This window comes from Melitaea cinxia, chromosome 6 (genome assembly GCF_905220565.1).
Source record: "Melitaea cinxia chromosome 6, ilMelCinx1.1, whole genome shotgun sequence".
Taxonomy (NCBI): domain Eukaryota; kingdom Metazoa; phylum Arthropoda; class Insecta; order Lepidoptera; family Nymphalidae; genus Melitaea; species Melitaea cinxia.
In genome coordinates this window covers 6,408,811-6,432,700 of record NC_059399.1, presented here as the reverse complement: position 1 = coordinate 6,432,700, position 23,890 = coordinate 6,408,811, and the positions used below count along the sequence as shown (strand labels likewise).

The 23,890-nt window shown below is 31.3% G+C and overlaps 2 protein-coding genes and 1 pseudogene across 2 annotated transcripts; all 3 read right to left on the bottom strand.

The window, feature by feature from the left end:
* Positions 1-3,281: 3,281 nt before the first annotated feature.
* Positions 3,282-4,685, bottom strand: LOC123654524 (cuticle protein 7-like). Its single transcript, XM_045590424.1, has 4 exons — positions 4,674-4,685; positions 4,096-4,302; positions 3,852-4,018; positions 3,282-3,434 (listed from the first exon to the last, which is right to left on the bottom strand). Exons 1-4 carry the CDS (start codon positions 4,683-4,685, stop codon positions 3,368-3,370), a joined length of 453 nt encoding a protein of 150 aa, XP_045446380.1. The 3' UTR covers positions 3,282-3,367.
* A 1,678-nt stretch (positions 4,686-6,363) lies between these two features.
* On the bottom strand, positions 6,364-12,477 carry LOC123654249 (annotated as a pseudogene).
* Positions 12,478-15,214: 2,737 nt separating this feature from the next.
* On the bottom strand, positions 15,215-21,630 carry LOC123654252 (histidine-rich glycoprotein-like). Its single transcript, XM_045590166.1, has 6 exons — positions 21,571-21,630; positions 21,247-21,399; positions 20,798-20,969; positions 16,681-16,865; positions 15,571-15,737; positions 15,215-15,275 (listed from the first exon to the last, which is right to left on the bottom strand). Exons 1-6 carry the CDS (start codon positions 21,580-21,582, stop codon positions 15,215-15,217), a joined length of 750 nt encoding a protein of 249 aa, XP_045446122.1. The 5' UTR covers positions 21,583-21,630.
* Between the last annotated feature and the right edge of the window lie 2,260 nt (positions 21,631-23,890).

Sequence of the window (23,890 nt, the reverse complement as noted above, 5' to 3'; positions counted from 1 at the left end):
AATTGACACACACCACCTTTCGATTAAAACAAAATTTGTCGAAATCGGTCCACGCGGTCAAAAGTTCTGATGTAACATACATTAAAAAAAATAAAAAAAATACAGTCGAATTGAGAACCTCCTCCTTTTTTGGAAGTCGGTTAAAAAAGAAACCACCTCTAAAAAGACGGAATGATGATGTGCTCCAGGAAAATCCACACAGTGCAGGACGTAACCTCTATTCACGTGATTCACAGAAAGACTATGTTTGTCAATAATAATACAATTAAAACAACAGTCACGAAACAAAATGTAGTAGGAATGTAATAAAATTTTGTAAACTTTTACAGTAGTTTACTTTCTAAATGTGATCCGTGTTAATAATGACTTTCCGACTTTTACTTACTGTATGTTAAAAAGTAAGATAACATTAATAACTTTAATAAAAATGTAATAATTGTGTTTGCTCACAAACGAAAAAAAAACCGACTTCAATTTCATCAACGAGTAATACAACGTAGATCGACGAAAAAATAGTCAAGTAACTACGCGTTATCAAAAATTACTCAAAAAGTAATTATCAGATCTCGATAAAATTTATATGTGACCACATGATAAACATCAGCTTTCGATTAAATTAAAAATTATCAAAATCGGTACACCCAGTAAAAAGTTATTGCAGATTTTCGAGAGTTTCCCTCGATTTCCCTGGGATACTATCATTAGATCCTAGTTTCCTTATCATGGTACTAAACTAGGGATATCTTCTTTCCAACAAAAAAAAGAATTATCAAAATCGGTACATCCAGTAGAAAGTTATGCGCTATAATACAACGTAGGTCAACGAAAAAAGCGTCAAGTAAAAACGCATTATTAGATATAACTCAAAAAGTAGTTATTAGATCTCAAATAAATTTAAATGGAACCAATTGACACATACCACCTTTCGATTAAAAAAAAATTTGTCGAAATCGGTCCACCCGGTCAAAAGTTCTGATGTAACATACATAAAAAAAAATACAGTCGAATTGAGAACCTCCTCCTTTTTTGGAAGTCGGTTAAAAATAATAAAAATTTATTCTATAAGTACTATTTGATATTTTATTAAAAAAAATCAAATAGTACTTTTAAAATATTGCTTAGTGGGAGAAGTGATTGAATATAAACGTACACTGAGCTAGTAAGAATGAGTACAAATTAATTTTATATAATTATTTTGAAAACTAGCTGTGTCCAAGACTTCGTCCGCGCGGAACTAAAACAAATTTTGTTTACGTCGCGAAATAAATAAATTTTTAAATTGAAAGTAGCCTAAGTTACTTCTTATTACATCAGCTATCTGCCAGTGAAAGTCCCGTCAAAAACGGTCCAACCGGTTCAGAGATTAGCCGGAACAAACAGACAGACAGACAAAAATTGTGAAAAATGTTATTTTGGTATATGCACCAAATACAAACATATGCAGTTAGTATAAAGCGGTTAAAAAAAGACACTCCAATTTTATTAATTTGTATAGATTTATATGGAGTGTTTCAATTTTTATAGTCGACACTTAAAACGAATCAAACCGTAAAGCGAGTAACTTTTTTAATATTATTGCATAATATGCTTTTACACTCTTGGTTGCATTATCTTCAGTTTTTAGCTCGTTTCATTTAATAGCTTTTACTACGTGAATTATTGAAACAGGCATATTTACACTTCTTTAATTACCTTAAATTTTATACCAGATGAATAATTGCTGGGCAAAGTCACTGTCACTATATATATAGTAACTTTAATGCATAGAAGAAAATGTAAACTGTATGCAAAAATGTAATTTTTATTGTTTTTCTTTTACGTATTTGTGATGTCTATTGAAAGACAGAGCAGGATATGTTTTGGTTAAAATCTGGAACAGTCCGTCTGGGGAAGTACTTTGACCTTACAGAAGAGCTTAAGCAGCTTAATAACACTGTTAAGTAGTGTTGTGTTTCTGTGGTGAGTAAGGTAGCTAGAACTCTTGGGTCACATATACGGTCGGCAGCACGGTTGCGACGCTTCAGGTGTTCCAGGCGTCTATAGACTACGGTAACTACTTACCATCATATTATAGGATGTACGCTTTTTGCTGATGATTTGGTGACCTAGTCGTACATAAAAAAAAGTGTGTAATTGAAATGTGCCATGAGAGAGTATATTTATATACAATTCCTATTACATGTCAAATTATTCATAGAAAATAGTAATATTATATCACGATTTTAATCCTAAATTGTTTTACACAATGTTGATCGAGTTGTAATAAGAGTACATGTTTATCTTTACACTTACTATGGCAAAAAGTTTGACGTAAAGGAAAGAAAGTTTCATCACACCATTTTTTTATTTGTTTAAAAAAATAGTTTAATAAATTAAGGTTTAAGTATTCCAACCGTTGAAAATAGTTTAGGTGTTTCGAAAATATCTGTACGTGAGTATAAAACATTGGAATACGGCGTTTATGGCGTATATAAAACGAAGAATTTAAAATAGAGGAAACGAGTCCCTTTCTAATAATTTAGTGTTCTATTTTTAAAATTGTATAATTATATAATTACGTAGTAATAATAAGACTAATAATTGAGGTTTTATAGAAAAATTATGTAACGTCGTTGTTTACGATATGATTTATATACATAAAGTATGTTTTTGAAAAGAACACCCATTGAGCTATTGAGTAGTCTATATTTATGGCAAAGAATTTTCTTGCAGTCATCCTGCAATTTATGACTATCAACTCGATAGCACCATTACTAAGTGATTCAGTTGGAGCGTAATTTAGGTAAGTATAAATAATTTTTAGCAAGTATTAGAGTCAACACGTCAGTTTTAACAATGAAAACGAACTCATTACTTACGCTTCAGCCTGTAATGTCTCACTGATGGGCTTAGGCCTCTTTCCCCATTTAAGAGAAGGATCAGAGCTGATTCGACACGCTGCTCAAATGCGGGTTGGTGGATAAGTCCCTACTATGAGTAACGATTGCTATAAGGTGTACATGATAATAATTTAACCGCGACCGACGTGCTCTACGAGACACGGTGAGGAGACCCACAAGGATTAACAGCCAGACCGTAAATAAATATTTGTATAAACACAAATGCGTAAATATCCACTGATTGGGAATCGATTCCGCGACTGTCGGTGTTTAGGCGCCGTCGACATCGTCGTAATAATCAATTTATACATAGTGAACTATTTCTATACTTTATAGAATAAAGTTCTATAGATCGCAACTTGCTTTTATAAAGTTAAATATGAAATATTGAAAATAAGAAGATAGAGAACTATTAAAGATATTTTAATTAATCATAATTCAATTAAACTATAAAGTAAGAACTAAAAATGCGAAGTATTTAGAAGAAACTAGTGATGGTGATGAGTAGGCGCCTCGTGCTTGGCATGATCTTCTCGATGTACGATGGCGTTGAACCTATAAATAAACAATAAAATTAGATTTGAAATAAGTGAATAAAATTTCTCTTTGTGGCTACGGCAGTAAGAATATAGTCTCCCCCTCTCTTCCCGTGGGTGTCGTAAGAGACGACTAATGGATAACACAGTTTCACTACTACCTTGGAACTTAAAAAGCTGATCGATGGCGGGATAGCCATCCAACTGCTGGCTTTGAAATACACAGGCCGAAGACGGGCAGCAGCGTCTTCGGTGCGAAAAAGCCAGCCCTGCGGTCACCAACCCCCTGCCCAGCGTGGTGACTATGGGCAAAACACATGAGTTCACGCCATTTTTGTCACGATATTATGGAGGCCTAAATCCAGCAGTAGACTGTGATAGACTGAAATGATGATGAATAAAATTAAACATAACTAATTGTTAAAAAAATTCTCACCCGCTGTGTTTGTCAGCTGTATACTCAACGCGTCTCACAGTGCCGTCCGCCTCGTGCAGGCTGTAGAAGCCGTGCACAGCGTCGCCTTCACGCGACTCGTGCTGCGACTTGATGTCTCCCGTGTGCGCATCGCGCACGCTGTACTCGAACGCGTAGTGAGCAGGAGCCTGGAGCATCGTCAACAATTAAGATAGTTTCTATTCTAAACTCTTATAGACAATAGCTGTAAAATAACTCAACGTACGTAGTGTTCATGTTCATGGTGTGACTCGTGAGCTGAGTAGTGAGTTGGTTGATTAGCAACAATAGGCGCGTAGTGCGCATGCGCATCGGTCTGGTGCAAAGAGATGCTTTGTGAGGAAATAGCCTGGCCGTGACCGTGACCGCTGTCATGGCCGTGACCGCTGAGTTGCGCAGAAGCAATAGCAGCAAGCGCCGCAACTACGAAAATCTAAAACATATTAGGCGTGTATGAATTATAAATAGGAAAATACGGTAATTTGAACATTATAAGATAATTATATAGGCTTACTAGCTGACCTGGCGAACTTCGTATCACGTTATTATTATTTTTTAATATAATAATTACATATATCAAAATCAAATATAGCCCATCTTTCAAGTTGATCAAACTGCACACGGTGTGTAAATTTGATTAAAATCGGTTTAGTAGTGTACGAGTCCATCGCGGACAAAAAACGTGACGCGTAATTTATATAAGTATATTAATATTGTTTATTATTTTGTCTCCAAATATTAAAAAAAAAGTATTTTAATAACTCCTTAAATGATTTAACTCTTAATTACAAAATAACCCATTACCTTAGAACCCATTACAGTTGCTTGTTTATTTGATATAACGTAAATAAAGATTGTATTTAACATTAAAAATTGAATCCTTTTATACAGCTACCGAATGTAGTGTGTACAAAAGTAATTTGGCAATCTTGGAACATAAAACAATAAATTACCGAAAGTAACACAAACAAAAGCAGGTCAGTTTAAGAGCGTTTTATCCTAATTACTCAAACATCCACTTAAGTACTTTTTAATTTCACATATAAAATTAATGCTAAGAAATTGTTCATCTTAAGCTTGTGATTTATCAGTTTTAAAATAATTGATAAACAAAATTAAAGAAGAACGTTAGAATATAACTTAGTAATCAATTCAAATTTATATTTAGCACGTTTTCAAAGATTGGGCCCAAAATTTGTATAACTCATACAAACATACAGAAGCGACAAATTTAATCTGTGACTAATTTTGCAACGGTCGATATTATAACCATTGCCCTCTGTGTCCCTGGTCCTTGTCGTCGTTATTTGTGATTAAAAACTACATCTTTTGAGCATCAATTTTTAAGACCGCGACTAAAGTTTTTGATACAAAATATTAAAGATATACTTGATTAACCTCTTTAGTTATTGTTGCTGTTATTCTTACAACCATATGAAAGTATTTTGTTTGAGATATAATGAGGAGAAATATTATATTACTATTATCGATATAGATTTCTATCACAATATTAACCAATATTAACAAAACTTTCTTTACAAATGACAGTGATTAGATTTTTTATATATATTTATTTTATTAAATAATAATAACGAGGAAAAATTTAAATTACCACAATATTTATAGGAATGCTTCAGACTTATACAAATTTTTAAAAAATTAATTTTCGAATAAAACTAACTACTAGTACAATATTTTGGGAAGGGACTATTTATTATATGATTGTATCTAAAATAATTTATTTTGCATCAATTCAAAACAAAGAAATTAAAATAAAATACTGGTATAATATAAGAGATAGTGTTTATTTTTAAGCTTTACTTTTATTCACATCATATTATACACTAGCGACCCGCCCCGGCTTCGCAGGGGTGCAACGAAATATACTACAGAATGTCTTTATTTATAGTATGAAGCTAGCTTATAGCACGGTTATTAACATAATAACAACATTCAAATATGCGTCGTTAGATTACACGTTGTTACAGAATGCGTTGAAGAAATAAAGGATCACTGCTCGTTCCCCGTAGGTGATAGCGTGATAATTTGTAGCCTATATATGTACCGGACTTCTTAATAATATTAGTGCCAAATTTGAAGTAAATCCATGCAGTACTTTTTGAGTTTATCCCGGACATACATACAGACAAACAGACAAACAGACAAAAACTCTAAAAACTATATTTTTGGCTTCGGTATCGATTGTAGATCACACCCTAAGTATTATTTTTAAAAAATATTCAATTTACAGTTTTGACTTGTCTACCATTTTCTTATATGTATAGATAATATAAATATTTATACATACCTAAATAAATAATATACATATAAATATTTATTTATATATTTATATATTTATATATGTATTATTTATAAGTATGTTTATCGAAAAAAAATGTAGCTATACCAGTTTGCTGTTACCTATAACACAGTCAAGCATTATGTTGCTTACTTTAGGAACAGACGACCGACCGTGGGTGTAAAAAAAAACAATTTAATAGTGATGCTTCGGGACAATATGATGAGTATCATATTTCACATCTGCATGAAATCTGTAATAAAAGAAAACAAAAACGAATAAAATATGATTGATTGTTTTAAAAGCACGCTTGTTTATAATATATTTATTTATTAAAAGGTTGATAACAGAATATACAATAAACAAATCCAACAATATATGTAAATATATACATTTCATGACTAATTGCAAGCAACATTGCATTTATAGAATAAGCTGAATTAGAATAGCTAAATTCAGATCAGTTACCCGGTGTGGTGATCGCCGTGGTAGTGCACAGTCCTCAGGGAGCCGTCGGGCTGGTGCAGCGAGTACACGCCGTGCACGACGTCACCGTCGCGACTCTCGTGCTGCGACTTCATGTCGCCCGTGTGGTGGTCCTCCACCTTGTAGTCGAACGAGTACTTGGGATGCGTCTGAAATGTAAATATTATCAAATGTGTGTTCAACGAGTTGGTAGTGTAGCTAAGAAGAAAACCATTAGACAATAATAATAATTACATAGTAGTCATGGTGACCGTGCTCGCTGACTATATTAGGGTGTCCGTCGTGGCGAGAGAAGTGTTGAGACGAGTACGCTGCTCCGTGTCGGTAGCCGTATTGAGCTACAGCGACAGCGATGACGGCAAAGAAGCACAATACCTGAATTTTTTTAATTAATGTCTACACAGCCTCAAACACTTTTCTATAAACTAACAAAAATAAAAAAAGAACAGTAGTTACTCTTTGTAATTTTTTATTACAATATATGATACTATTTTGTACAAATATATTTCAATCGATATATATATATATATATATATATATATATATATATATATATATATATATATATATATATATATATATATCTCAATCGATATATATATATTTACCTTTGAAAACATGTTTTTATGGTGAATTTTCTCTAAAAGCAAAAATCAACTGATATTCATCAATAAAATACTAATCCTTTTATAGTGGTTCTAACGTCTCAATTTAACAGTTAATAAAATTAATTGAATTATGACATTAATGGCTATGAGTTTGACACGAATACCTTAGAAAACAGTAATATGTAGCAATTGTTAATAGCTTAACAGTTGTTAATGGAAAGTTGCATTTACATACCGTTTAATAAATTTTTAAAAGACGTTGTTTCTAACGAATTTTGTGAAGTCAAGCGTTCAAGTACAATGGAATCAAAGGAACTATATTTACGTTGCAAGCGTTTTAATGCATCGCGGAAGTGCAACTGTGTCCCCGTGATTATGCCCAGGCGTGTCGAAGGAACACCCCATGCGTTTTATTCGTTGCGAGTTCAACATACCCTCCGGTTTTCCCGGGCTGGAGGTATCCATAACGGATTTCCTCCGGGTCAATAAAAAAAGTGTCTTAATGCGATGATGAACACCCGCAAACAAAAAAAAACATGACGTTGTTTTTAAGTTTTGAACTCATAAACAATACCAAGTAAAACATATTTCTAAAGAAATAAGTCATGCGATTTTTACTTTGATATTTCGACGATGTTGCAGATGCATGGTTACAGGGTGAGTCCCGTTGAATTGAAAGTTATAGGTAATAATAGGCTCAAAATTACAATAAAAAAAAAATATTTAATAGCCTTTTTCGGTGTTTAATTTGTAATTAATTTAGCCAACAACGCATACCACATCTTGCAGATTATATTTCTCATCCACACTAAAGCGGATCAAGCTTAAAATGATTCTTCCCTTTCAGGTTTTGCTCAGTGCTGGAACTTTTATGCTTGCCAAATAGAAACGATTTTGTACTCAGAAACAATCACGTATTTAGGACTCAAAAGAATTTTTCAAACATTCTCTCGTTGTTTTCTGATTTTTAATCATTATAGGTAAATGAGGTTAATTTTTTCTCTTAGTGACCGTATCTAATACAATTGTCGTATTTCATTTGAATCTTGTGCGTAAATTACATTGCTATTCGTTTCGATACTTTAGAAACATATAAAATAATTTACGTTTGTCACATCACATAATATATTATTATCATCTTCACCATTTTACATATAATAAAATGACATGAGTAGTAAACTCATGTAATTATTACACGATACACGATTGCATACACGACGACACGATACACGACTTGCATATTTTTAAGCCTTTCACTATCATTTCTTCTAGAGATTTTTATAATAATATTAGTAGAATGAGTAAACACGAAGTATAATATGTAATATCTTGATGTAAATTTATGACTTGATCACTACATCCAAAGTAGTCCTGTAAGACGATACACTGTAAATACCGGGTCAAATTGAGCAATTAATTGATCTTTAGGAAATGTTATTTTTTAAACACCAGGTTCAGCAACGGTTATGGTATATAGAAAATAGATTTATGATATTTTTGTCTTGAAATCAATGACAAAGAGAATATATTCTTAGCATTCTTCAATATGTAAATCAAATCAACCGATGACATAAACTACAATGTTTTAGTCCCAAATTTTTCTGTGCTGACTCAAAATTAGCGACATACTACAAAAATTGAGAGTTGACACTACGAAAACTTTACTCCGCATTTCAAGCATTTTCTGACGTCATTATCAACGAGCAATTTATTTCACCATATTAACGACCAGTTAACGTAAGTCTGTTTAAATACAATTTCCGACATATTTTCAGTGTAAATTTTTTTCTCTGATAGTGTACGATAAAGAGTATTTGTTTTGTATTGTATTGTATTGTATTTTCAAAACTTATTGCGAATATATAGATTAAAATCAAATAACGCTTCTCTACGTTTGTGTTGTAGGTATTTAGGTACTTGTACTTATTTATAATGATTTAAGAAAATAGCAGCTAAAAATTATGTTTATACTGATTACTTCGTTTGAGTGACAGATATCATTGGCTCTGTTAGTTAGCATTTTAATTTTATAGACGACGTGGTAGTACAAGTCTAATTAGGTGTATGTGTGACAAATGACAGATGGCGTTAGTTGTATAAAATTATTATTATTATTTCTCTATTAGTCTATCAGTATGTTATATAATAGACATTTATAAAACATCTAGACATTAATAGAAAAATAAAAATAAAAAATATATTTGCATTACTATGTTAAAGTTAAAAGCTGAAGATGTGATAGTTTTTCTGTAAAGTGTACCACAAAACTGTACGATTTGTAGGATATTGTTAGTAAAAAAATAAAGGTAATATACCTAATGTACAAATAATAGAGAAAGAAAAGTCATTAGAGATTTATTGTTTTGTAATCTACTTATTTCTTTGTTAAAAATCTCTAAGCGAACCTTTTTTGTATAATTAAAGGATTCTTTTCTATTACTTAAATGGATCTTTGAAGATTATCCAATTTATCGTCGATAATAATTCTTTATCAATCTGTTTTAAAGTTTAAATTTATTCTAGAATAATTGTGTTTTCTCGCAAACGAAAAAAAATCGACTTTAATTACATCGACTAGTCAACGTAGGTAGATGAAAAACTAGTCAAACAAATACGCATTTTTAACGATAACTCAAAAAAAACCTGATAGATCTTTTTCAAATTTAAATGGGACCACATGACAAGCACCACCTCTCGATATAAAAAAAAAAACCATAAACTTGGTGCACCCATTAAGAAGTTCTGAGCCCACACAAAAAAAAAACAATCGAATTGAGAACCTCCTTGGAAGACGCCGCGTTGGCGCAACGGTTACAGCCATGGATTGTACCTGTTGCGTTGGCGGTTGCGGGTTCGATCTCCGCTCATGACAAACATTCATATTGGCTATACAGGTGTTTGCCGTGATCTGGGTGTTTGTGCAGTCGGAAAGCACGTTAAGCCGTCGGTCCCGGTTGTTATCATGTACACCTGATAGCGATCGTTACTCGTAGTAGGGAATATATCCGCCATCTCGCATTGGAGCAGAGTGGTGGAATAAGCTCTGATCCTTCTCCTACATGGGGAAAGAGGCCTATGCCCAGTAGAGGGATATTACAGGCTAAAGCGATAAAATCGACCATTTAGTTTCGCTACCACAAAATATTTTCTGTTAAATAATACATCGTTTTATTTTTTATTACGACGTTTATCTTTTGTATAGAGTTTCTTAATCCTATTTTTTAGTATATATTTTTTTAATTGGTGGTATCAATATATAAATAAATACTAGAGTAATAATTATACATAATTCAATATTTTTATCATTAAGTAATGTAATTTAGCACTCGTATTAGAAGAATTAAATTGTATGGAGGTTTCTTGTATATTTTATAAATTTCTGTACAGTGAGTTAGAAATTTAACAAATAGTAATAAATAATAATCTGTATATAATTGAAAATATGTAATTCAAGATGAAAGAGACAATAACAACATTTACACTAAAAATAAAAATAAAAACAATCGTTAACAGATCACAGAACGCTTAGTTAATTATTCTCAGCGAATTTAATAATGATGTTTGGGGATATGGTGATGAGTGTCGAATTTGACATCGGCGTGAAAGCTGAAAAGAAAAAAAAGACATTAAAAAAAGCTACGTATTTTACACACATCTATATAAAAATAAAAATAAATCGACGAAATGCATGCACGCGCATATCTTTCTAACGACTGCATCACATAGGATATAATACTGTCTTTGCGTTCGTTTTTGTCAGAATAAGGTTTGAATAATAAAAATAAACAAATCAATAACCAACATATCCACGAAAGAAAATAGCGCTATGAAGTTCACCGTTTCAGCTACCAGTACCACCACCTTAAAGTAGTTTAAGCGCATGTATCTCAGGTTGATAGTATGATTTATAAAATTATTGTCATAGCCAATCCTGTTGGTTGAGTAAGGTCACAAAACATCACATTGAAGTAACCTTTTATAGTTAGAATATGTTCTCTAGATAATATTGTTATATAAATTTTAAAATATCTGGAAGATTTAAACAGTCTTTGAAAACAAAAGTATACATTAATACAAATTTCAAACGTGTAACGAATCCAAACAACAACAGAAATCTTGATACTATCATCGATTCGTTAATGTTGGCATAAGATATTAATTTATTCAAATGCTACGAAATTAGACAGTGTGGTAGTCAACATTGTACTTAACAATTATGTCTTTTGTATCTTACATTAGAAAATATTAAATTAGCATCTTAATAATAACATACCCGGTGTGCTTGTCGCCATGGTAGTGCACTTGTCTTTCGGAGCCATCAGGCTGATGGAGAGCGTAGTAGCCCTTTACGACATCTCCATCGCGGCTCTCATGCTGAGACTTGATATCGCCAGTATGGTGGTCTTCTACTTTGTACTCGAACTCGTATTTTGGGTGTGCCTGAAAATTTACGACAGTTAATCAAAAACAAACACAACAGTTCGAAATACTTAAATAATAATTACTGTATATTTAGATTTAAATAAAACCCAATAAACACGCTGGGGCTTTCGGTCTCAATTTCGATCTCCGTTCACGACAAACGTTTGTTTTGATTTTTGTCGTAGTTTGAGCGCATGCGCTTGTGTTTCCAGACACTTTAGACAGGAGGAAATCCCTCCATCAGATTTAATTATAATTCCTTGAAAATATTTGACACTAAAATATAAGCATATCAAAAATTAAGTAATAACTTACGTAGTAGTCAAAATATTCATGGTCGTGGCTGTGGTCATGTCCACCATGTTGATGTACTATTTCAGGATGTCCGTCGTGACGAGATACTTGTTGCGACGAGTAAGCCTGTCCGTGCTCATGACCATATTCGGCCAAAGCGACGGCAAAGAGAGCAGCGAAGCATAACACCTGCAATATTATTTATTTAACGTAATGATGAACTTTGTCGTAATGGAAGTACAGCTAACTCCTCTGATTCAGAGAATTAAATTTTATTTACCCAAAAAAAAGATCAATGCCCTTCGAACACGCTACATAACTATTCTTCCTAACATATGAGTCACGAAACGATAAAAAATAACAATTACAAACTTTACAAATAGGATATCAATTAAATTGTGAATATAATAAATTATATTACCTTAGCGAACATTTTGTGTTTATTATGTTTTGTTCTTGTTTCCAAATCAAGATCTTAACTGATGTATTCTCGCTAACTCTCAGGTCTTTTATATGAAACACAAGGTAACTAATCGAGGTTTATTGATTTCACTAAATATAATTGCCAGTTATAGATATTGCATTATGTATCTACGTATATAAATTCTTAAATGTTTCGTAAATAAAAGGTAATGCAAATAACTTATGACTGTCCTCAAACTGCAATAGCGTTATCGTTATAATAAGGTTTAATATTAGTTTATTAAATAAAAAATTATAAAATATTTTCATAATTAATTTGTTAAGACATTCTTCGTGGTTTTTAGTAATACGTTATTTAACATATTTGTCTATAATTTTATGCACTGGTGGTTAACTTAAACGCTGCGATTAACCTGAAACCCATTACCTATCTTAATTATATTATGTTTGTTGTATAATTAATTAACAATATGAAATGGTGTAAACATAAATTTTCATAAATATGCATAATCTTAGTTATAAAGAAAGAGTTGTAATTATTTACCGTGATTTACAAAAAAAACATTGTGTACGTTTTTGTCAGGATATTACGTGTTTTTGGTGTCTAATAGAAAAAAATCAATTTTAAGAGTTGCATTAGTAGTATACATTTAATTTATTTATCTTCAATTTGTCAAAAATTCATATATATTACATTAAGTAATTAAACTGAGGTCTAGTAGAAAGACTGAGATCTAGCAAAAGTCATTCAATAAACTGTTTTTAATATTAAGAAACAATCTGAGTAGGTACGGAGTTATTTCAGTGCATTTTAGTCGATTTAGTGACAGTGTTGTCTTCTATGAGAATAAATATCTTTAAACTTTATTTAGTCTTTCATAACTCAAAAATCACATGCATATTTTAAAAAAATATTAATAATTTGGAGATGCATATATTTTGATTTTTGATAAATAATGGCACAATTTAATAATATTTAACCTTAAATAATTAATATTTATCTTTTACATAGAATATAACCTTTTTTTGGTTGGCTGAGTGGTCAAAGAAGTAGGTCAAAAAACAATATCTCTTGCAATTTTGCTTCTGTAATAGGTCTCTTTAATATAATATAATTTTATAAAATATTATATTATTTTAATTTATTTTTGGGTTGTCTGTTTCTATTATTTGGTTTAGAAAATAATGTAATTCGTTTATTAGTAGTTATTATTCATTCAATTATCATTCATTTGTAAACTAATGATTGATATACTATGTTTTTATAAAAAAATATCGTAAAATACACTTAACATAAAAAGTATTTAGCAATATATTTTCTGTGTTAAGAACATTTACCTATTATGCAATTTATACTAATATTATAAAGAGGTAAAGTTTATAACTTTGTTTGTATGTAGGGGGTAATCTTCGCAAATACTGATCCGATCATGAAAATTCTTACATTAACAGAAAGCTACACTATTCAGGAGTGACATAGGCTATTATTGTAATTTAACAAAAATATAGTAAATAAGAAAAAGATTAAAATATAATATGAAAATGGTAAATAAACTAGCACCATCTATCGCTATTAGAAAACAATTTATTAGTCTTTCGACGTTATTATTTTAGTCTATCGACGAAGTTTTCTCGATTTTTGATGGATGGCGTTGGAGCAACATATTATTTATGTAAGTGCTATAAAATTTGTTCTATAAAGTATGATATTTGGTTCTGTAATTTAAAATAATAAATACACGGGAGCAACATATTATTTATTTAAGTGCTAAAAAATTTGTTCTTTAAAGTATGTTATTTGGTTAATATAATAATAATAAACGCACAAAGAAGTGGGCACGGGTCGGCTAGTAATACGTAAATGATGATATACCTTTCTTGTAATAAGAATAAAACACAAAATCGTGGAGCACTAAGTTCTTATTTCAATTATTAGAAAAAATAGAAATAAAATAAATACTTATTATTAATTTTACGTGTATGAAATATATTTTCACAACACATTCAGTCAAGATCACCATCAGACCAATCAGTTAAGTGAAAAATAACTATCGAAAAATGTATTGTGTGTTTCAACTTCAATGGTTAGCTATAAAGAAAAAAACCGATTTCAATTACCTCGACAATTAACACAAGGAAGGCAGACAAAAAATAGTCAAGTGAATACGCGTTATTAGAGAGAACTCAATAATTACTCGTCAAATCTTGGTGAAATTTAAATGAGATGACAAGCACCAGAAAAAGTAATGATTTATTTTATTTATGGTAATATTAGTAAACTTACTCCTTTTTTGAAATCGGTTAAGTTAAAATTTAGATTGTTTTCTTGTGGAATTGACCCTCACTGTACTAGTTTATAAATTTTTATATAATTATGCGTTTGATTATAATTGATTTTATGGAAAAATAAATGGAAATAAAAATCATATCGAAACTGATATTTTTATTTTTTCTAGGTGTAAAGTTGCAAAATATGTGACATCACGCTAGGAAGGAAAGGTCTCATAAATGTGTTCGGCTGTGACAAGGACGGGGGAAGGTTTAAAAAAATCGTTAAAGTCATTTGACCTAATTTGATAACGTAGGTCCCTTTGAAGGGACTAACGTTTACCTTTAACGTTGAAAGTTTCAATTAAAGAACAAGTTATTATAAAAAAGTTTATTTACAAAAAAATATAAAAATACTTTAGGTAAATACGTTTAATCAACCACTCGAAGTATACTAGTAAGAATATTCATTAAACACAAATAATCAAGTAGTATATAATTATGGTAGTCTTAAAGTTAATAACAATTAAAACGAATTTGAACAATCAGTGGTGGTGCTTAATGGGGACAATGTGGTGTACACCGTACTTCACATCAGCGTGGAATCTGGAATGAAAAATTATAAATAATATTTAGCCTACTCTAAACCGATTTTAATAATAAAATTTTAGATGTCTAGACCATTTTTATTGGTTGTCTTATTCTTTACATGAACAAAACACTACTTATGAGTAATACTTTATTTGCCTGTGAGACCTTCTGTGAGATTGTTATAATCAGTTATGTGATATAAGTATATATTTAAATACATATCATTTGGTAAAAAGTATTAACTATACTTACAATAAGTTTTGTACAATATCTATGTAAAATAATATGACGTCTTAATATACATCCTTACCCCGTGTGGTGGTCGCCGTGGTAGTGGACAGTTCTAACATGGCCATCAGGTTGGTGAAGCGAATAGTATCCCTTCACGACATCACCATCACGGCTCTCATGTTGAGACTTGATATCGCCTGTATGCTTGTCGTGTACTTTGTACTCGAAGTGGTACTTTGGGTGAGCCTACATTGAATCAAAAAATAACCAATATAAGATGTTTAGCTTTTCGTTACATGAACGTTAATGTTGAGATATTAACACAGGAGACACAGGTTAAGAAAATTATTAGAGATTTGCGAGTCATATGCGAGGGCCCATGGCTTGGTGTACAATGCTAAGAAAAGTAAGATCCTCGTGTTAAAGGCTGGTAAGCGGTTGCCAGGTCATATACCGACAATTACTTTAAATGGGTCAGCATTGAGTAGAGTGAACAAAAAATATTTAGGCCATATAATCACTGCTGATTTGAACGATGATGAAGATATTAAGAGAGCGTAGGGCGCTGGCGGTGAGAAGTAATATGCTCGCATGCAGGTTCGCATGTGGTACTGGGGGTGTCAAAATTACTCTACCCCGAGCTTTTTGTCAGTCCTTTTACTTTGGTGGTCTGTGGGTAAGCTACACGCGTCGAGCACTACGTGTTCAGTATAATAATTTGTGGTTTTCCAGCGGCTCAGGAATGTTCGCGGAAGCACGGGTCGATGGATTTCACACGAGTATGCGTAAAAGGGCATCGTCTCTGCTGCGACGCATGAAGGCCAGTAACAACAGCATTCTAAGGACAATCACAGCTCGCCCTGATTGTTCTATTCAAAAATACTGGATAGAAACAATAACTGGCCAAATAAAAGTAAACGATTTATTTTATTATCATCTTACTAACAATAACTAACATAGATTATCACTAAAATATTATTTTGTGTTTGTTAACATTATAAAATCTTTTTTAAGCTTGGGGAGACCTATGTCAGCAGTGGACTGCAATAGCCTGAACTAACGGACTGACTGAATCTTTTATACATTTGTTAGTAGTTATAGGCCACATGTTGAAAAGGTCGCTTTTTAAGTATGAAACATCAAATACAACTACAGGAAAATAAACCAAAACGTAGTTACTGTTACTTACATGATAGTCGACGTGTCCGTGACCATGCTCATGTCCCTTATAGTGAACGACATGTGGATGTCCGTCATGACGTGAGATGTGTTGTGACGAGTAAGCTACGTGTCCATGCGCTACAACTACGGTAACGATGGCAGCGAAACAAATAATCTGAAAAGAAAATTCACGATATTGTAGTTTAAGTGAATGGGCGTTGCAAGCATTTTTGTAGATCGTGATTTTAAAGATTTATTTTTATTTTTAAGTTAACCATGTCTACATTTTTATTATGTATAAAACGTACAATTTTTTTAATGACAGCAAACTATATCATCCTATAATTATAAAAAGTTAAATTACTTATATATATATATATATAATTATTATTATTTCGCAAATTTTATTTAAATTCTTTTCTACAGCTAAAAATTTGCTTGTCAATTAAAATTGTTTTTGAGTTTCAATATTGCCAAATACTAAATATAACAAGAAATTACCTTAGCGAACATTTTGTTTTAGTTATTTTCTTAACACTAACTTCTTGTCACACAGAATAAAATCGGAGACAAAATGATAAGGTGTAACAGAATTTTATGTCTTTTATATCAATAATAACAAGGGTATTGAAAATTAATTTCACTGTACGCAACTGTTCGTAAGAATATTTCAGCACGGCACACGATACTTGCAATCGTTTCCTAATAGTGACACGTACGTTTAGTTATTATCTCCGCGAATAATGACGTGAATAATTGTCGTGAGGATGAATGAATGTAAAAAGAAGTACAAAATCAATAACAGTAAAAAAAATACTCTTTTATAAATAAACCAAACATAAAAGTAGAAAATCTTATCAAATTTGCGTATTGTCATCGGTCCTCGATAAGCCTGTTAAGTTTAAATGAAATCTGAATATTTGAAATGGGTCAAAATGAAGTCCAAAGGAGTCGTTTACAAAAATAAAAACATACAGTTGAAGCTAATAAAAAGCGTGTAAAAATTTACTAAAAAACCAAATTGTTATCAATATTATTTACTCTCCCATAAGACGAGCTAAATACACCTATTGATTAACATGGTCTTGTGTCGATGGGAAGTAAAGTCAAAATTCAGAGTCGCAAGCTAAATAATTGTGTTTGCTCGCAAATGAAAAAAAAATCGACTTCAATTATATCGACGAGTAATACAACGTAGATCGACGACAAAATAGTCAAGTAACTACGCGTTATCAAAGATTACTCAAAAAGTAATTATCAGATCTCGATAAAATTTATATGTAACCACATGATTCATCACATGATCCATCAGCTTTCGATTAAATTAAAAATTATCAAAATCAGTATACCCAGTAAAAAGTTATTGCGGATTTTTGAGAGTTTCCCTCAATTTCTCTGGGATTCCACTATCAGATCCTGGTTTCCTTATCACGGTACTAAACTAGAAATATTCCCTTTCCAACAAAAAAAAGAATTATTAAAATCGGTACATCCAGTAGAAAGTTATGCGGTATAATACAACTTAGGTCGACGAAAAAAGCGTCAAGTAAAAACGCATTATTAGATATAACTCGAAAAGTAGTTGTTAGATCTGAAATAAATTTAAATGGGACCAAATGACACACACCACCTTTCTATCAAAAGAAAATTTCTTCGAAATCGCTCCACCCAGTCAAAAGTTCTGATGTAACATACATAAAATAATTGTGTTTGCAGACAAACGAAAAAAAAATCGACTTCAATTACATCGACAAGTAATACAACGTAGATCGACGAAAAAATAGTCAAGCAACTACGCGTTATCAAAGATTACTCAAAAAGTAGTTATCAGATCTCGATAAAATTTATATGTGACCACATGATAAACATCAGCTTTCGATTAAATCAAAAATTATCAAAATCGGTACACCCAGTAAAAAGTTATTACGGATTTTCAAGAGTTTCTCTCGATTTCTCTGGGATCCCATCATCAGATCCTGGTTTCCTTATCATGGTACCAAACAAGGGATATTCCCTTTCCAACAAAAAAAAGAATTATCAAAATCGGTACATCCAGTAGAAAGTTATGCGGTATAATACAACGTAGGTCGACGAAAAAAGCGTCAAGTAAAAACGCATTATTAGATATAACTCGAAAAGTAGTTGTTAGAACTCAAATAAATTTAAATGGGACCAATTGGCACACACCACCTTTCGATTAAAACCAAATTTGTCGAAATCGGTCTACCCGTTAAAAAGTTCTGATGTAACATACATAAAAATAAAAAATAAAAAAAAATACAGTCGAATTGAGAACCTCCTCCTTTTTTGGAAGTCGGTTAAAAAGGTAAAAATATTAAAATAACTGAATAAGGTAAACTGTATTAAAATATATGATTGTAATGTAAATCGTTTATTATAGATTACTTATAGTTTTCGTAGTTTTAATGATATTATATACAAACACCTACTGGTACTAAATAAATATCTATGTAAACAAACCTTGGAAGTCGAGTTTCATAAACAATAATTGTTGAGTTGATTGAATTTCTAATAATAATATAATAGTTTGATTGATCGAAGGTATTACTTAGTATGTTTGGGAGAAAACTTAGATACATTGGTATTTTTTTGCTGTTATTCTAGCGTAATAAAATTGCAATATCTATTAGAAATTATTTAAAAAGTTAATTTTTTATATTTCCCCTTTCGAGTGTAATGTAAACAGTGTTGTTATGATTTAATAATACTATTCTGTTGTCACAGGCAATCGGCATCACTAACATTTACATCAATTCGTTTAATATGTGTATGTGTATGTGAGAACTATACTCGTATTAAAATAAATTATAAAACTATGAAAACGTGAAATACTTTTTATTGTAATTTATAACTTTTTATTTTATTATTAAACTACCGTTGTGAAAAAAACTATTCATAGAAGCATAAATTCTCTAAATAGCCCGATATCGTGTGTACGCTCGTGACCATGATGTAATTAATTAGCTTAGTTTATTTCGATACTCTATAGTGTTACTTTGTTACTCTTTTTTCACATTCGTTTTTCTACAACGGTTTTTGTCGATACATCGAATAATATCTAGCTGCCTTAAAAAAGCAGGAGGTTCTCAATACTACTTTTTTATGTATACCTCATAACTTTTTACTGGGTGTACTGATGTTAATGATTCTTTCCTTATTCAAAAGCTGGTTGATGCTTTAAAAGAGATTCTATTTTAACTTATCTTTTGAGTCATACCTAATAATAAGTATTTTACTGATTGAGTTTATCGACTGCTCAACTCATATTACTTTTCGATGTAACTAAGGTCGGTTTTGTTCCAGTTTGTGAGAGAGTAAATAAAATTCTTCTGTTTTAGATTGCGATTTGTTTTACTTACTTGTAGTATTAGTAGATATAGATTAGAAATAATGAAATTAAATAAATAATCGATTTATTTTACCGTAATTTCGGCGGTTCGATAAATCGCCGGTTATTCTTATATAAAAAAAATCTTGTGTCATAATGTTATTTACCTTACTTTTCCGAAATGGCTGAACAAACTTTTGATGAAATTATGTGTGCACATCGTGCAGAACTGGACATACGAGTGAGTTTAGAATTTTGTAAGCTTATTCTAACCTGGTTGTATTCTGTAAATAAAACTCATACGACTAGAAGGAAGTAGAAGAATATAAAGACAATATTTATCGAATGCTGCTTTTACTCTGATGAAAAATTATACAATATTAACTAACAATACATTCAAAACACTTGAATGACAAGTGTTCATGTTTGGTTAAGAAATATTCAATTATGGTGGTGGTGGTCATGGTGGTGGTGCTTATGGGGTACGATGTGGTGCACACTGTATTTCACGTCAGCATGGAAACTGGAAGAAAAGAAGCATTTAAATAAGTGCTTTAAAGCGCATTTATAAAACAGATGAAATCACACCACAGTGGTAAATAATTACGTAATAAATTATCGAGAAATTTGATTAAGCTCTAAGATTTATATTCTACTTGTGTTGATAGCAGTATAATATTTTACGCCTTAAAACTCTTCTTAAATTCTGAGCAATAAATCCCGAAAACACGCACTAGAACAAATTCTACCGTTGTTTTTTTTTGTTGTAAATATTAATGTTATGTATTCATGTTTATGTACCCAGAGTGCTTGTCGGCGTGATAGTGCACATGTCTTTCGTGGCCATCGGGCTGGTGAAGAGAGTAGGAGCCTTTGACGACATCACCGTCGCGGGTCTCGTGCTGAGACTTGATGTCGCCGGTGTGATGGTCTTCTACTTTGTATCCAAACTCATATTTGGGATGGCTCTGCAAAAAAATATTTATTCAAAGGCTGTTAAATATATTTTGGGGCTTTAATTATTACGACATAATTGTATTAAAAAGGCGACAAAATATAAAGCTACCTATAGTTATAATAAATAAAATTTAGTAGTAGATATAAAATATGTATTCAGCTATGTTATAGACTAAAAGTCCCTGGCATTTTTACCCGCAAATTTGTGGCAACTGTTTCAAAACGGTGACTTTTCAAAAAAATATTTTTTATGATAATTTGATGATAATCATTAAAATAAATACTTACATGGTGGTGATGTTCATGTCCGTGATGGTGATGTTCATGTCCATGATGGTGATGTTCATCGTGGCGCTTGATGTATTGAGATGAGTGCGCATCATGATGGTGGTGGTGTTCATGCGCGACTACAGCAGCGACAAGGGCGGCTAAGCAAAGTACCTGTAGAACGAAATATTTAAAATTAGTTTGCTATTATTGTTTACTTGTTTAAATCACTTTTTTAAAGATGGAAATGATTAAGCACTTCACTGATTCACTATATCTAAATCACTATTATAAGTAAACTTTCTTTTTTACATATCACTATATTATTAATATATAATAAAGTACCTTGGTGTACATTTTGGTTTGATTATTTTCAGTTCAGGGTACAAAGTCAAGCAGTGGACTGATACGTTTAAATTTTAATCAAGCCTTTTATATCTGTAATGAGGTAATAATTATTTCACTAATGTCAGTACTTTTATTATTTTTTTTTTTTTATAAATTTATGAGCCAAGGCTTATATCAAAAATAATCATATTTTATAATTCCATGGGCCACAAAGTAGCATTTTAGATTTTTTGCATTTAAACTACACCCGCACCCTGTGGTGTTTCGAATACCTTTATATCATCTACTTAATATGGTATATATCACTCGAGTTTTCTTATGTTTTACAAGTTGAACTATTAAGTAATACTAAAATTACCTCAGTCTTGCATTTTTTCTTCTTTTATATTTATTTTTACTTATTGGGATCGAAAACGTAGTTAATAAGAAATACTTGAATAATTAATTGAGTACTTTTCACTATTAATTAAAAATATTTATGATTTATTTATCCTAAAACAAAACACGCAAAGTGTATAGATTTTAAATAACAAACGATTGGTTTCATTATTTTTAATACAATTTTTGTCATGATATTGGACTGCAACGTGAATTAGAGGTCACAAATTAAAAAGGAAGCAAGAAGCTCATGTAGGTTCTGTGTAAATTCTACATGTTGAGAAATTGTCTATTTTGCCCTTTCTAAGTGTTTGCTGAGCTATGGTTTGTGTACTCAGTCGTACTTTTAAAACGAATTTTTAGATAATATTATATTATTATAACAAGCTCGTTTTATGAAATATTTCGCTGACAAGAAAACAAAGTTTCAGGGTGAGCATAATTATAAAAAATATTTAGTAGTTATAATTTTTTTCCTGCTCATGAAAAATTTATCAATTTTTGGGTTCCGAAACTGTTGAATGATGTTTAGCATAAGCTACAGTTAAACAATTGTTTATTACCAAAACAGTAAGAGAACACAAATTAATTGAAACTAGTGGTCGCACAGTGGTCGAAAATTGACCATAATCAATTCAAATGAAAGGTTTCAACACTATTAAGGTTCTGTTGTCAAAGAATATACTTCTACTAGCTGTTGTCCGCGACTTTGTCTGCGTGAACGCTATACATCACCAAAAATACCTACGATTATACCTTTTAAAATAACATTCATTTACCCGTTTCTTCTTTACATTTCATATCTACAGAAAGTGCAGTAACAGAGGGACTGTTTTTTGTAAATTGAAAAAGTGCTTATTTTCAGCCTGCTTTGAATAAATGACTTTATAGTGATTCTGCTGAATTGAGTCACGAGCTGTGACTGAAGCAGATAAGAAGATGAAGCAGCTTAAAATTTATATAAGCACATTTTTTTAATTGAAACGAATTAACGATACAATTTAAAAAAATGCACAACACTATCTATGACTTTTAAAAATAACTATTAACCTCGCCAACATGATCAAATTTAAATTATTTATATTGAAAAAGGGATTAATTATGATGTTTTTGAAATCTCATAGATGGCGCTGTTTTAAAATTGTCTTGACACTACTTATATTCATTTAATTATGTTTATCGGCCTATGTTACTTATATTGCGTGATTTTTATAGTGTGAAGCTAGCTTATAGCATGGTAATTAACATAATAATAACAACAACATTCAAATATGCGTCGTTAGATTACACGTTGTTACAGAATGCGTTGAAGGAATAAAGTTTCACTGCTCGTTCCTCGTAGGTGATAGCGTAATAATATGTAGCCTATATGTTGACCCGACTTAATTTATAATAATTTTAATATTCGTGCCAAATTTGAAGTAAATCCATGCAGTGCTTTTTGAAAAAATATTCAATGTACAGTTTTGACTTTCCTACCATTTTATTATATGTATATAGATAATAATAAACATAATTGTGTTTGCTCGCAAACGAAAAAAAAAACCGACTTCAATTCCATCGACAAGTAATACAACGTAGATCGACGAAAAAATAGTCAAGCAACTACGCGTTATCAAAGATTACTAAAAAGTAGTTATCAGATCTCGATAAAATTTATATGTGACCACACGATAAACATCAGCTTTCGATTAAATTAAAAATTATCAAAATCGGTACACCCAGTAAAAAGTTATTACGGATTTTCGAGAGTTTCCCTCGATTTCTCTGGGATCCCATCATCAGATCCTGGTTTCCTTATCACGGTACCAAACTAGGGATATCCCCTTTCTAACAAAAAAAGAATTATCAAAATCGGTACATCCAGTAGAAAGTTATGCGGTATAATACAACGTAGGTCGACGAAAAAAGCGTCGAGTAAAAACGCATTATTAGATAT

Coding starts and splice junctions, on each gene's coding strand:
- LOC123654524 (XM_045590424.1), bottom strand. Junction 4,019..4,095: donor ACCATGAACATGAACACTAC/GTACGTTGAGTT, acceptor ACGATGCTCCAG/GCTCCTGCTCACTACGCGTT. Junction 3,435..3,851: donor ACAGCTGACAAACACAGCGG/GTGAGAATTTTT, acceptor GTTTATTTATAG/GTTCAACGCCATCGTACATC.
- LOC123654252 (XM_045590166.1), bottom strand. Junction 16,866..20,797: donor CGACAAGCACTCTGGGTACA/TAAACATGAATA, acceptor CTTGCAACGCCC/ATTCACTTAAACTACAATAT. Junction 15,276..15,570: donor CACGGCGACCACCACACGGG/GTAAGGATGTAT, acceptor TTTTCATTCCAG/ATTCCACGCTGATGTGAAGT.